This window comes from Liolophura sinensis, chromosome 1, assembly GCF_032854445.1.
Source record: "Liolophura sinensis isolate JHLJ2023 chromosome 1, CUHK_Ljap_v2, whole genome shotgun sequence".
Taxonomy (NCBI): Eukaryota; Metazoa; Mollusca; class Polyplacophora; order Chitonida; family Chitonidae; genus Liolophura; species Liolophura sinensis.
In genome coordinates, this window is record NC_088295.1 from 8,486,524 (window position 1) to 8,500,480 (window position 13,957).

Below are 13,957 nucleotides of genomic sequence, written 5' to 3' on the forward strand. Positions count from 1 at the left end.
GAGTGTTCGAGTGGATTGCTTGCTTTGACAGAACGAGTCCTTTGAGAAGTCGTATCTACAGATTAAGAGCAATGATGGAACCGTTTATATTACAGGGCTAATGTCTTGAGGTTATGATTCTCATACTTGAACGAACAAGCCAAGTCTGAAGTGAAAAAGAAGTCTGACCCTTTCAAATATGTGTAAAAGCGGTACAAGTAGGGTACCTAAAAGTGCTTGAATTAAATGTTTTGGTTGTAAGACTGCTATGTGGCGTACAGCCTTATACATTTATTCATGTATAACATAAATAAGAATTAAAATGTCTAATAACTTTCGATTATAAACAAATATTGGTGTCGCCAGGCTAGCCCGACTAATTACGTGTTTTTGTCCATAATCCGTCTTTCGTCGAAAGATAATCTCGAATACTCTGGATATTTTTACATTCTTACACTATGTGTATATAAGGTTGCAATCCCCAAGCATACATATAAGATTGCATAAGACCAAATTTTCTTTGAATGACGTGAGAATGCTGTAAGTTTTATTATACATGATTCAATCTACGGAAAATGTTTCGAATACGTTTGATGTTAATTTGTTCGTAGTTGAAGGGGTACCTGCGCAATGCTGATTCTGGCCTTATCCTGACTGACAACTTTTGCGTTGTAATCGGCGAGTGCCACGTTACCAGTTTGCTCACAGATGGTCATCCCAAAGATAGAGATGAACAGTAGACTATATACCTTTGGTACAGATCATTTCACACGGGAAATCCCGAACTGAGGATGTAGACACCACGACTTCTTACTGATGGCGTTTAGAACAAATTAATCCGACAGTTACGCTCTTCTCGATCTATACAGTGAACAAAACATGCTCACATTAAACTTTTTGGGCAACACGTCTAGTTTGAAACAACTGCTAAAACTAAGATTTGATTTACCTATATAGACCTGTACTCTTTAGTATAACATTTGTGGCCTCCGCGGTCGCTGTGAGTTCGAGTCCAGCTCATGCTGGCTTCTTCTCTGGCCGTACGTGGGAAGGCCTGGCAATAACCTGCGGATGGTCGTGGATTTCCCCCGGGCTCTGCCCGGTTTCCTCCCACCACAATGTTGGCCGCCGTCGTATATGTGAAATATTCTTGAGTACGGCGTAAAACACCAATCAAATAAATAAATAAATTAGTATAACATTTGAAATAAGATGTTATTAAACGAGAACAGGGCATAGCCTAGCGTTACAGCGAATTAGCTATTGAAGCGCCATGGCACCTGACATACAGTGATGTTGAAGTGCTTTGGTGCAGGCTTGTGCATAACGTAGAATGAAGAAGATATACTCGCTTCAAGTCGGTAATCATAAGTGCCCTGCCTGTCTGCAGGTATCTATGTATTTATTTATGTATTTATTTGATTGGTGCTTTACGCCGTGCTCAAGAATATTTCACTTATACGACGGCAGCCAGCATTATGGTGGGTGGAAACCGGGCACAGCCGGGGGAAACCCACGACCATGCGCAGGTTGCTGACAGACCTTCCCACATACGGGCGGAGAGAAAGCCAGCATGAGCTGGACTTGAACTCACAGCGACCGCATTGGTGAGAGACTCCTGGGTCATTACGCTGCGCTAGCGCGCTAACCAACTGAGCCACGGAGGCCCCCATCTATGTATTGTTCCATGTCACCGCGACATATACACTCGTGTGAAATGACATTCGAAGTAATAATTTTAAACAGGTACGACTGACCATTGTGTATTTGAAATCGGCAAATAATGCACATAAAGTACAAAGGGAAACATTTATAACGAAATGGATCAAATGAGCTTATATAATTCTTGCTGTGTCATAATTGCAGTTGTTTGCGGTCGTGACATGAAGCGACATGACGGGTATCTAGGAAAATATGAAAAGGATACAACGCGGCAGAAAGTTGATGGGATCAATACACCAAAGCCCATGCAAATATTTATTTACATATATTTATTTTATTGGTAGTACATATCCAATACTTACACGTAAGCGATAGAACCTGGGTTCAATCCCGAATCGACTGATGCCTTAACATCGGTAACCATTGTACCACATCGCTTGGTGCTCAGCGCAAGAGGAAGGGCCAGTGTAACTGGATGGCGAGTGTCTTCAGCATTGCTTTCTATAGTAAGGCATTACTGTAAGTACGAGTGAGTCGGCATTGGGTCCGGCCTGCTTTAAGAAGACACAATCGTGATCTGACCGAAATAATGCAGTAATTACGTTACACCCCAATCAAATAAGCAAACAAACGAATAGTTTCTGGGAGTTTACAGCCAATCTGACGTTCAAAAGCAAGGGCAGTTTTGGTGTTAAGAAAATAGTTAGCTGATATACGTACACCTATAACAGAACGTCGTTTTCTCCAGATATTTTATTCTATGGGAATGTCCAGAATTAACGGTTATAGACAATATTTCGACCTAAGTACGAAATGAACCGTGTGCTTGAGACATTCAATCCGCTACTGATAACTTTATCAGGTATCTAAAATGTAAAGTAGGCTACCGATGAAATTGTCGTCATCCAGTATCACAAATAACCCAGATACCTGTGATTAGGCCTTCGAACTCCGAGATCGAACCAAACAGGATATACAGATGACATACACAGAGGCGGATGGTTCAGAAGCTAAAGGAGAAGATCCCGTGATTCACTTCTAAAATGTATTTTCTACAACTATTACTCGCCACTGCTTGTCTACTGACCGGGCAGATTGTGGTAAGCTTTTAATTAATGTTTGGCTTCTCCAAAAGCTTTGTATGTTAAATTTATAAAATGTAGGCTACTCTATCGCACATTGACATCATTTCGACAATGAAATGGAACAGTACTTTACAAAAATTATGGACAAAATCACGTCTAAAAGCTACTAAATGCTCTCGCTGGTACACTATGGTTTCTAATGGGACTTGACACTTTCAACAGGATGTAGGTCGAGGGTTTTCTTTGCGCTCTGTCTGGTTTCCTTCAATCATAATGCTGGCCGCCGTCGTATATTTATTTATGTGATCAGAGGTTTACTCGGTTCTCATAAATATTTCACTTATACGAGGGCGGCCAGTATTATGGTTGGAGGAAGCCGAGTAGAAACCCAAGACCGTCCGCATGCTGCTCACAGACCTTCTGACGTACTTCGAAAGAGGAAGCCAGTCGCCGTCATAAAAGTGAAATATTCTTGAATACGGCGTAAACTTCCCATCAAATAAGTAAATAAATACAACAGGATGCACCGCGTAGGCAGAATTGTATCGATACACGCCTGTCGCGACGAGGGTTTAAACCTCTGAGTAGTGTTGTATATCAGCTCGGCCAGTGCTGCTGCATGACTGAATACATATTAGCCAGTTACTGGTCCTGTAGACGTCAGCCTTTTACTGCTACATGTCGTCATCGGCCGATTACCGGCTTGTGTAGACATCGTCCTGTTACTGGAACACGTAGACATCCATCAGTCGGTTACTGGTGCATGTAGACATCATGTGGTTACTAGTACATCTAGACATCTATTGGCACGTGTGGACATCGATCGATTACTGGCACGTGTAGACATCAGCCGATTACTCGCACATGTCGACATCGGCCGATTATCGGTACTTGTAGACATCGGTCTATTACTGGGACATGTATACTTGTGTTTCGAGTTTATAGTTTTTCTATAATACACCGTAAAATAACCTGCCCAAGGATTAGAGAGGTTCCTCGTCGTTATATATCAGTTGTTCAACAGGTATTTCGTGTCAACAATAAATGTTAGTAACAAATCCCAAATCAATACCACCCCACATTAAGTTTTAAACATCAGACTCACAGTATGGTACTTTTTTCGTTGCAGGCACCATTCCTGGTTGGCGATTCCAGGTCAGGTAACGGATAACATAGGCTTATACATGTATAGTTAGTTTAAGAATATTTATGTGAATTACAAAAGAAAGTGATGCTCACTCAACACAAACGTTTTGTAACATGTAGCCTACACCTGACGACAATCATCAGAAATTATGGACGTGAAAATTAATTCATCATAGTTTGATAACAGCGGTATACAAACGAACATGTGTCATACAACTCTTACCAGTACATAGACACGTTACTCCTCTACTCCGATCTCATCTCACGCCATCAATCGGTGCACACCATAGCGTGATCATATTATAGTTAGAGAAGCCTGCCACAATCACAGATAACAACGTCAAAATCAGTGATCACAACAGTGAGGTCATATTGCAGTCAGGGTAGTCTACCTTAATCACATATCACACCATCTGCCGGTGGTCATGATAGTGTGGTTGTATTACAGTCAGAGTAGTCTACCCTAATCACATATCACACCATCAACCGGTGCTCACCATCGTGTGGTCATATTACAGTCAGAGTAGTCTACCCTAATCACATATCACACCATCAACCGGTGCTCACCATCGTGTGGTCATGTTACAGTGAGAGCAGTCTACCCCAGTCACATATCACACCATCAACCAATGCTCACCATAGCGTACCCATATTACAGTCAGGGTAGACTGCCCTAATCACATATCACACCATCAACCGGTGCTCACCATTGTGTAGTCATATTACAGTGAGAGTAGTCTACCCTAATCACATATCAAACCATCAACCGGTGCTCACCATCTTGTGGTTATGTTACAGCCAGAGCAGACTACCCTAATCACATATCACACCATCAACCGGTGCTCACCATCGTGTGGTCATATTACACTCAGAGCAGTCTACCCTAATTACACATCATACCATCAATTTTACTTGACTAACCTCCCTTGACCTTATTTCATATCATAAAGCGGTGCGCAACAACCCACGGCCTTGAGTGAATTCCTGCACCAAGTGCACGTCTTACTGTGAACCGGTTCTCAGAAATGCACTGCTTTTATTGCACTAGTTTGCCATAATCTTATTTCACATCATGGACCGGTACGCAACAACCGATTGCCACATCATGGACCGGTACGCAACAACCAATGACCACATCATGGACCGGTACGCAACAACCGATGGCCACATTACTTGACTGTCTTTAATATCATCATTCATTCCATTTCATGAACCGGCACGGGTCGCCGTCGTATAAGTAAAATATTCTTGAGTACGGCGTAAAACACCAATAAATAAATAAATAAATGAACCGTTACGTATAGTACTACACCACTGGAATAAAAGTAACCAAATCGCATTGCATTCCTTCGTTGCTCGCATGTACGGCGTTTATGCATAATAACTGGAGAAACCGGTGCATCTCTATGCCCAATGACCATTGTCTTTAATGGTTGGTGACGTAACATTGAGATGTAAAACGAAAATTTGCCTTTCTTGATGGATATTTACATATATAGTGTCGAAGAGAAAATTTTATGGCCATTAAGGTACTGACACGTATACAGGTAAGTATTTATATCATAGCGGTGTCTCCATCATGACAATTTATATAAATACAAAGTATGGGTAAGAGAACCGTTTACCTATCACGCACTTAGCCGATAAATCTGGAAACACAAATCCTTGCTATGACAACCGAATGCCTATCTATAGACCGTTGAGGTAGGAGACATAAAGCACTAGTATGAGCACAGACGTGTTCCCAACAAGAATGTGACTATTACGACAGTCATTACATTACGGTTTTTTTCCATCCCTTGAAACTTTATCATCTTTAGTCTTACGCAAATTATTTGTGATTCTGGATACATTCAACAATGTATAACATTTTCGTAGTAAAACGAGCTTCCTGATCAGTTAAGCTGCATGAGCTTCATCAAAGGCATTGGTTCATTTCACTTTCCATTTACCAGAAGCTTAACAATGAAAATGAATGAATCAGAGAAAGGATGCCTTTTAGGTCCGTACGTTTCAAGAGTAAGGCTGGTTGACGGAGAGGGGCCATGGCAGGGACGCCTGGAGGTGTACTCTCAAGGACAGTGGGGGGCAGTCTGTGACACGAACTGGGACGATTCGGATGCTCGTGTTGTCTGTACGATGTTACGGTACAGGTAAGCCAATCACAAACATAAAAGATAGAATCTCACTTTGTGTATGTAATTTGCTGGGCTAGTGTACGTGTAGATTAGTAGACCTACTAATAAATGCCAGCAATAATCCTCATCTGCCCACTTTGAAATAATAAGAAGTAGTCAAACCAAGTGTAATATTTTCCCGTATCTATCCCAAAAGCAATTAAAGCGTCTTCCACACGCTGCATTTCGACTCAATGAGGTATTCATGTTGACAGCCCAGAGCATGCCAAGGGCCACCCGTCTTCGATGTTCGGAACCAGCCTTGGGTTGCCGTTCCTGTTGGGAGACGTGAGTTGCACTGGTAATGAACAGAGCCTGTCACAGTGCCGACTTACCTCCCCTGTCTCTGGCAACTGCAGATACAGAGATGTCGGCGTGGACTGCTTTCACCCGGGCTACATGAGTGGCTATCAAACAACAGGTCAGAGATAGCCCCGCCTTCTCTCCTCGATATCTGTTTGCTTGTTTCTTTCTTTTTTGTTTGTTTTTTTCAAAAGCGTTTTATTACATTATTAACGGTTTCCTGAAATTTATATGCATACACGAGATATTATGTCATTTAAAACACATTTAAATTAACCTTTTCAATTTAGGCCTATATCAAAAAATATTAGGATATGGAAAGGGAATGATTTACCATACGGTACTGTCATATTTTCGGATGGTCTCGTGTTCAAACCCAGCTCAAGTTGGTTTATCTGGGCCATTTGGGTTTGTCTGGCAAAGGATCTGGATCTTCCTCGGCCTATGCTGTCATGTTCCTCTCATAAACCCGAGTCATATAAGAGTCTTCAGTGTAAAACACAAGTGGGATAAATAAATAAATCAATAAATCATGAAACTCGCGAGCTATAAAAACAAGCAAATAAATGAAATTATTTTACTCTTTCTGCACAGTGGACATGATGAAGACTACTTCAGACCCGGAAAGTAAGTCTTGTTGTGTTCTAAGTGTAATCTTTGCGCCAACTTCGGAAAGTAACGCTTGTCGTGTTCGTAGTATATCCGAAGTTCTGAGAGTAGGCTTTGTTGTATTCTATTATGTGTAGCTTATACTCCAAGTTCGGAAAGTAAGTCTTGTTGTATTCTAAGTGTAGCTTATATTTCAGGTCAGGGGAGTATGTCTTGTTGCCTTCTGAGTGTACAGGCCCACTTCAGGCCCAGAGAGTATGTGTTGTTGTGCTCTGAGTGTACAGGCCAACTCCTAGTTCATAAAGCAATGAAGTCTGGTGTTCTAAGTTCAAAAAGTAAGCCCTGTTGTGTTCCACGCGTATACTCCAAGTTCGAAAAGTACGCCTTGTTGTGTTCCACATGTACACTCCACGTTCGAATAGTAAGCCTTGTTGAGTTCCGAGTGTATACTACAAGTACAATTAGTAAGCCTTGTTGTGTTCCACGTGTATACTCCAGTTCGAAAAGTAAGCCTTGTTGTGTTCCACGCGTATATTCCAGTTCGAAAAGAAAGCCTTCTTGTGTTCCACGTGTATACTCCACTTCAAATAGTAAGCCTTGATGTGTTCCACGTGTATACTCCAAGTTCGAAAAGTAAGCCCTGTTGTGTTCCACGTGTATATTCCAAGTTCGAAAAGTAAGCCTTGTTTCGTTCCATGTGTACACTCCAAGTTCGAAAAGTAAGCTTTGTTGTGTTCCACGTGTACATTCCAAGTTCGAAAAGTGTTGTGTTCCACGTTTATACTCCAAGTTCGAAAAGTAAGCCCTGTTGTGTTCCACGTGTATATTCCAAGTTCGAAAAGTAAGCCTTGTTTCGTTCCATGTGTACACTCCAAGTTCGAAAAGTAAGCTTTGTTGTGTTCCACATGTACATTCCAAGTTCGAAAAGTGTTGTGTTCCACGTTTATATTCCAAGTTCGAAAAGTAAGTCTTGTTGTGTTCCACGTGTATATTCCAAGTTCGAAAAGTAAGTCTTGTTGTGTTCCACGTGTATATTCCAAGTTCGAAAAGTAAGTCTTGTTGTGTGTAGGCTGTTTTGATGGATATCATGGCACCATGAACAGGCTACAGCTGTATTCCTTACCTTTCACATTTGTACAATTGTATTTTCGAATACTGAATTGGAATACCGTGTACTACTTTAACAATATGTAACATTAAACTTAACCATACACTGTGTTTTCTCTAAATTTAATTTCTTATGCGGCATTTGCTCTCACTGCCAATCAGTAGGGCCTGTCGCATATTTGCATGTTGTAGGGAAAGGCCAAAGTATAAAAGAATGTAACACTTGATAACACATATATCTGATGTTCTCGTCATACTATCAGTACATTAAAATTATCTTGTGGATAATATATATGCCCAGCCCCTTTCACAGCACATGATACATCGCTTCATAATTTTTATTACCACCATAATAAAGTCTCATTACTGCAGCGCCTCAGTGTTTTCTTAGCACTATAGTAGGGTAGTATTTTTGTCATAAGCAGCATTGCAGTTGCATTACTGTATCATTTCACAGCTTCGCATAATAGAGCCATGGCCAGGTGTATGGTGCACTCGACCGTATGGTACAATAACGGCTACACTTGAATTCCTCGTTATAATTCATCTAATTGTTCTGTCTAATTAGGACAACTCGCCAGTGCCATGTCCGTCACTTGTGATGATCGGGCCTTCAATGTGACAGTGGACACACGGATGTTGGATGTTGGCACCAGTAGGGCAGGTCGTTACAACCATATCACTCTGGGTACCAGTGCCTGCACTGGTCACATGGAAGGGGATCTCCTTGTCATACATGCTTTAATCGCAAAATGTATTCCTGTGGTCCAGGTTAGTCATTGTTACCTTGTGATAATTGCCATGATGGATAAGGGAGCGGCTGGTGACCGCGTGTTCAAGGTGCTTACTTTCAATCAGTCAGTCATGTAATTTTTAGTGGAAAAGCCACATGGGTTACACTGTCAAACACTTTCTAATGTGTCCTAGCATAATTTGCTCCGCCTCGGGTACCTTGTCTAAAATGAACTCTTTTGCGTTGAAAAAGACTCTGGGATGAAAATAGTGTGAAAACTTTTGGGAACAATGATGTTCCGGTAATGCAAAAATGCGAGTTTTTCACAACTACCACTGACAGTTGTGGATACAGATGTTTGCTTTATGCTTCTTATGCGACTACGACACCTTAGAAATCTTTTCACGCTGTAACTTTCGTGGCTGTTCCACTTGAATAAGAGTTACATATTTATAACTATCATTAGAAACAAGAGTTCAATCCCATTATCGGAAAGGTAATTCTCAAGATTCCCATGTTTCTGTTGCTCCCCTGAGGCTGTCGTGACATGCAGCGTTCAACGACACTCTCGTGTGTGTTCTTACCAGGGGTGCCCTAGAGACCGCTCACAGGCTTTTCACCAATTAATATGCATGATCTATATTGCACACGTGGAGCTCCTCAGTGTCTTGCCAAAGGCTGGTGGTTTACTCTGGGCACTCCTGTTTCCTCCACAGCTACATGTAGCAGAGAACGATAGCTATTGGATTCAACCATTTTATATATGTATGTTTTTTTTTATCTTGCACAAACCCCATATGTACTTTGCCTTTGGTGAATTTTACAAACAGTCCTTTTTGCTTCTTGCAGCCACCTTGATGCCTTGAATTGTTAGTTTCGTATTCTCTTTTCATTGGATTTTATTGTGACGACTTTTCCCGTAATGTTATGTACAGGAAACCTCAACAATGGTCTACTACAGTGGAAAACTCCGTATTTATCACAAAGAGGAGAGTGGCATAACGAGAGACCACGTGACGGAAGTGGAGGTGGAATGTACCCTTCACAGAGAGCTGACCATCAATGGTAGTTACGTCATCAAAGAAGGGATGAAACCCCGTATAATACAAGCACAAGCAGAATTCAACACCACTATGGAGTTTTACCAAGACAAGTTCTTCTACCGCCGTATCACCGGCTGGCCGCATGCTGTTGGCTTAGACCAGATCGTGTATGTACAGTTATCTATTGATTCCGCGGACCCCAACCTCAGCCTGACCGTGGAGTCCTGCGACGCCCACGACAAGACGAATACCCAGTCCTACCAACTCATCGAGGATAGGTATAATTCCTATTCATGACTTAATGGTGTGCCATTAACATACAAATCTGTTATATGGGGATACACATATAACATACAAATCTGTTATATGGGTATATATATATATATATATAACATACAAATCTGTTATATGGGGATACATATATGCCTGGTGTTTTCATTCATTTACATACATGTAGTTGGTATCCCCGTGCATACGAATGATGACCGCAGATACACTGCCGCTGTCCTATTCACAGGTCTGCCAACTATACATGCTACGTGTATGTATAAGCAAGGCTGTTGTCGCCCTTTGGGGTATAGTGTGAGGGATTTTCTAGTTAGATAATTACATAATTACATGATATTGGCACAGCACTAAGAACGTGTTGCTGATCAACCAGTTTCTTATCAGTCCATAACGTAAGTGTAAACTATTGATATAGGCCTATGATACATGGGTTTTTGCTTATTTATGGTGAAAACACAAACTACCGTTGTAACAATTTATGGAATATGATTTATACCAATACGTCATACACGGGGTGTTTTTCCTTTGTATACACGTAGGTGTCCTGTCGACGAAACGACCACCATTCTCCCGTCTGGTAAAGATTTCGCACGTTTCAAGTTCTCGTCGTTTCAGTTCATCGGCGAGGCTCCTGAAGTCTACCTGGACTGTGACGTGATGGTGTGTGAGCCCCATGACCCGGCCCCAAACTGCCAGCAACGCTGGTGCAGTACTTGGGAAGGAAATGTCACCGTGGCCACCATGGCCACCATGGCCAAACGATCCAGACCTTCCTCAGAATACAAGAGACGATATTTTCACTTGACAGCAGGCCCGTTCCTCATCCCAGCTAAACATTCTGTCAACAATACAAAGAGAGGCCATCAGAAAGGTAAACGTGCTACATCTATGTTAAATGTCAGTTCTACTTGATGTGATAGATTTGTACATGACTTACCGTTACTTTCAGTGTTATATTTCCATCACATATGATAAATAAACATTGGCTCACACGGATTCAGGATGCAAACACAACTATAATATTGCTCCGTCGCCCGAAGGTGATGGGGCGATCATACGACTCCTAGTATTGGTCCATCGCCTTGCAGTGTCCATTCATAGGGCCTGTCGTTCCATCGCGCGACGACCCTAGCCGGCTTCCATAAGTTCGCGAAAGGCACATGATACAAGCAGGTGGGATGTAATACCATGAGGAACTGGATTCACCTGTATCAGGATGGCACAGGAAACAACAATTAGGACCTACATCAGTGATACTTTTGTGGGTGTCACGTCAGGTGTCTTCGGCATGATACTTCACTGGCGCCCAACACATGTGTCTAATGAAGACACATTCTATGTACAAACACGTAATGAGTCATATGAAAATTGTCAAGTTCGACGTAAAACCCCACGCACGCACGCAAGCAAGCACGCACACACGCAAACAAGCACGCACATATGGCCATTATCCATGCGCATTTATGGTTACAGGACTTCTACTAGACGTTGCTCCACCAAACAAGCCCGAAGAGAAATCCACAGAAGGGGTAAAGATCCCGCCTCTCCTGGTGCTGATGTGTGTCGTGCTTGCTACCCTGACCCTGGTGGGTATCGGGCTCTACCTGAGGAAGAAGGTTAGCGGCCCAGTACACGTCATCTAATGGGCATCATTAAGTGACAGAGCAGTTTATATAAACAGACAGACAATGAGCGGTTGACTGTGCTGCCCATTGCTGAATCTAAACTACCTATCTAAATACTGCCTAAAAATGTCGAACAGAACGAAAACAGATATATATTGAATAGTAATCAGTACCATGTGCCGCGTAGACATAACTTGAGGGCAAACGTTCACATAAGGTGAAATGTTTGCAACATGAACGAATACATGTTGAGCTTTGATAGCACCAAATCAGCAATAACCAAAGCCTGGGCTTAACTCTGATACAAGTGAATATGCGAATCCTGCTGAGATCAACATCCACAGGATGCAACGATTAACCACTGGCGTCGTCAGATGTAATAAACATAATGTGTAGTCATCTTAACAAGACGCTTTCTAAATTATCTCCATCTTGATAATGTCGTATTCAGACTGCTTTCAAAGATCGGCCACTGGAACCAAAAGTTCCTTTCATATTTTTATAGATTCGCTATAGAATACACAGTTCAATATTTTGCTTCAGATAGAGAATATTTTGTTGAAGAATTTGTGGATTTGTTGTTGCCCAAATATTAGTGTACCTATGTTGGCTGCTATTAAATGAAGAAACATAAGGAATCTCCATGAACCGTTAACAGTTTACAAAGGAAATTGTGAAATAAATTTTGCTTTATCTAATCCACGTATTTGTATTCAACCATTATCACAATAGGCTGATCTTAAATGGGTTTCAATGAACTCATTGTTTGATTTAGTTATTTGATTAGAGTTTTACACCGTACTCAAGAATGTTGCATTTACACGACGGCGGTCAGTATTATGGTGGGAGGAACTACACTGGGAAACCCATCCGCAGGTTGCTGGAAGACTTTCCCACGTACGACCAAAGAGGAATCCAGCATGAGCTGGACTTCAACTCACATCGATCGAACTGGCAGTACAAACATTGCCGATTTAAAGATACAGGTCCGGGTAATTCTAAATACGATAAGCAAGCCACTTTAATAAAGTATACTGAGAATGTAACAGCACAAAACAATAAGCCTAACCCATTATACCTGTGTATTTTCAGAGGAAGGACCAGTGATCTAAAATTATATGACCACATCCACTTTGCTTTTTCATTTATGTGCCGGTTCCATGCGCTGTTCCAGGGCATGGAACAAGGCGTCGATGATTGCTTGGACACAGATTGTTAACGTGTATTGACCTGTTTAAATAGCGATCTGTGAAGGTATTAACCCATCAGGAAGTTATGCTGATATTCGATCTTGAGTGGACAGACCACAAGTTGTTGATAATACGCAAACATCAAACAGTTCGAATGATGAAGAATAGTCTAGAAATGGCCAAATGTATACCCTTCAGCATGGCACTTCTGTGGTGACAACAGGACAGGTATATGTTCACCCACCGGATGAATCCTCGTCGTCATATGAAAAATAAAGTAAAACCCCCAGCATACATAGGCCTATACACACATACATAAGACTGAGGAGAGTAATTTGCAAAGACAAATGGTGTAGATCTACAAAACTACTGTACAATTTTAACAAGTATTTGTTGTGAAATTACAGTATTAACTTACCATGATTGAATTACGTAGACTCACTTTACCCGAACGTTACATCATTATGATGAATACATTTCATTTATTTATTTATTTGATTGGTGTTTTATGCCGTACTCAAGAATATTTCACTTATACGACGGAGGCCAGCATTATGGTGGGAGGAAACCGGGCAGAGCCCGGGGGAAACCCACGACCATCCGCAGGTTGCTGACAGACCTTCCCACGTACGGCCGGAGAGGAAGCCAGCATGAGCTGGACTTGAACTCACAGCGACCGCATTGGTTCGAGACTCCAGGGTCATTGCGCTGCGCTATCGCGCTAACCGACTGAGCCCCTATGAATACATTTGACAGCTGCTTATATACCAAATAAAATAATTCACTTATTTTAAACTAAGTTTCAAATAATATGCTTAAATATCAGACAACCGATAGTTTTACAAAGAAATAATGTGGGCCCTACATATTCAGTTAATGAGAATGGATAGGGCAAAATACAAAAATGGTCTAATGATCGGATTGCCCTGCTGGCATTGTTGTTTACTTTAACACTGAGAAGCCCCTGCTGGCGTTATGGTCCACTGAAACACTGAGAAGCCCCTGCTGGC

General features: G+C 41.7%; 1 protein-coding gene across 1 annotated transcript; it reads left to right on the top strand.

The window, feature by feature from the left end:
* The first annotated feature begins 1,493 nt into the window (after positions 1-1,493).
* Positions 1,494-12,420, top strand: LOC135480376 (deleted in malignant brain tumors 1 protein-like). The gene is made up of 9 exons (XM_064760590.1): positions 1,494-2,741; positions 3,856-3,886; positions 5,875-6,025; positions 6,265-6,470; positions 6,947-6,979; positions 8,637-8,839; positions 9,737-10,122; positions 10,672-11,003; positions 11,606-12,420. The coding sequence occupies exons 1-9, from the start codon at positions 2,685-2,687 to the stop codon at positions 11,773-11,775; spliced, it is 1,569 nt and encodes a 522-aa protein (XP_064616660.1). The 5' UTR covers positions 1,494-2,684; the 3' UTR covers positions 11,776-12,420.
* Positions 12,421-13,957: the final 1,537 nt, after the last annotated feature.

Bases quoted from the DNA above. Each gene is read 5' to 3' on its own strand.
- LOC135480376 (XM_064760590.1), top strand. From the start codon at position 2,685: ATGTATTTTCTACAACTATTACTCGCCACTGCTTGTCTACTGACCGGG. The intron at 2,742-3,855 runs GTAAGCTTTTAA...TTTTCGTTGCAG, and splicing joins TACTGACCGGGCAGATTGTG to GCACCATTCCTGGTTGGCGA. The intron at 11,004-11,605 runs GTAAACGTGCTA...TTATGGTTACAG, and splicing joins AAAGAGAGGCCATCAGAAAG to GACTTCTACTAGACGTTGCT.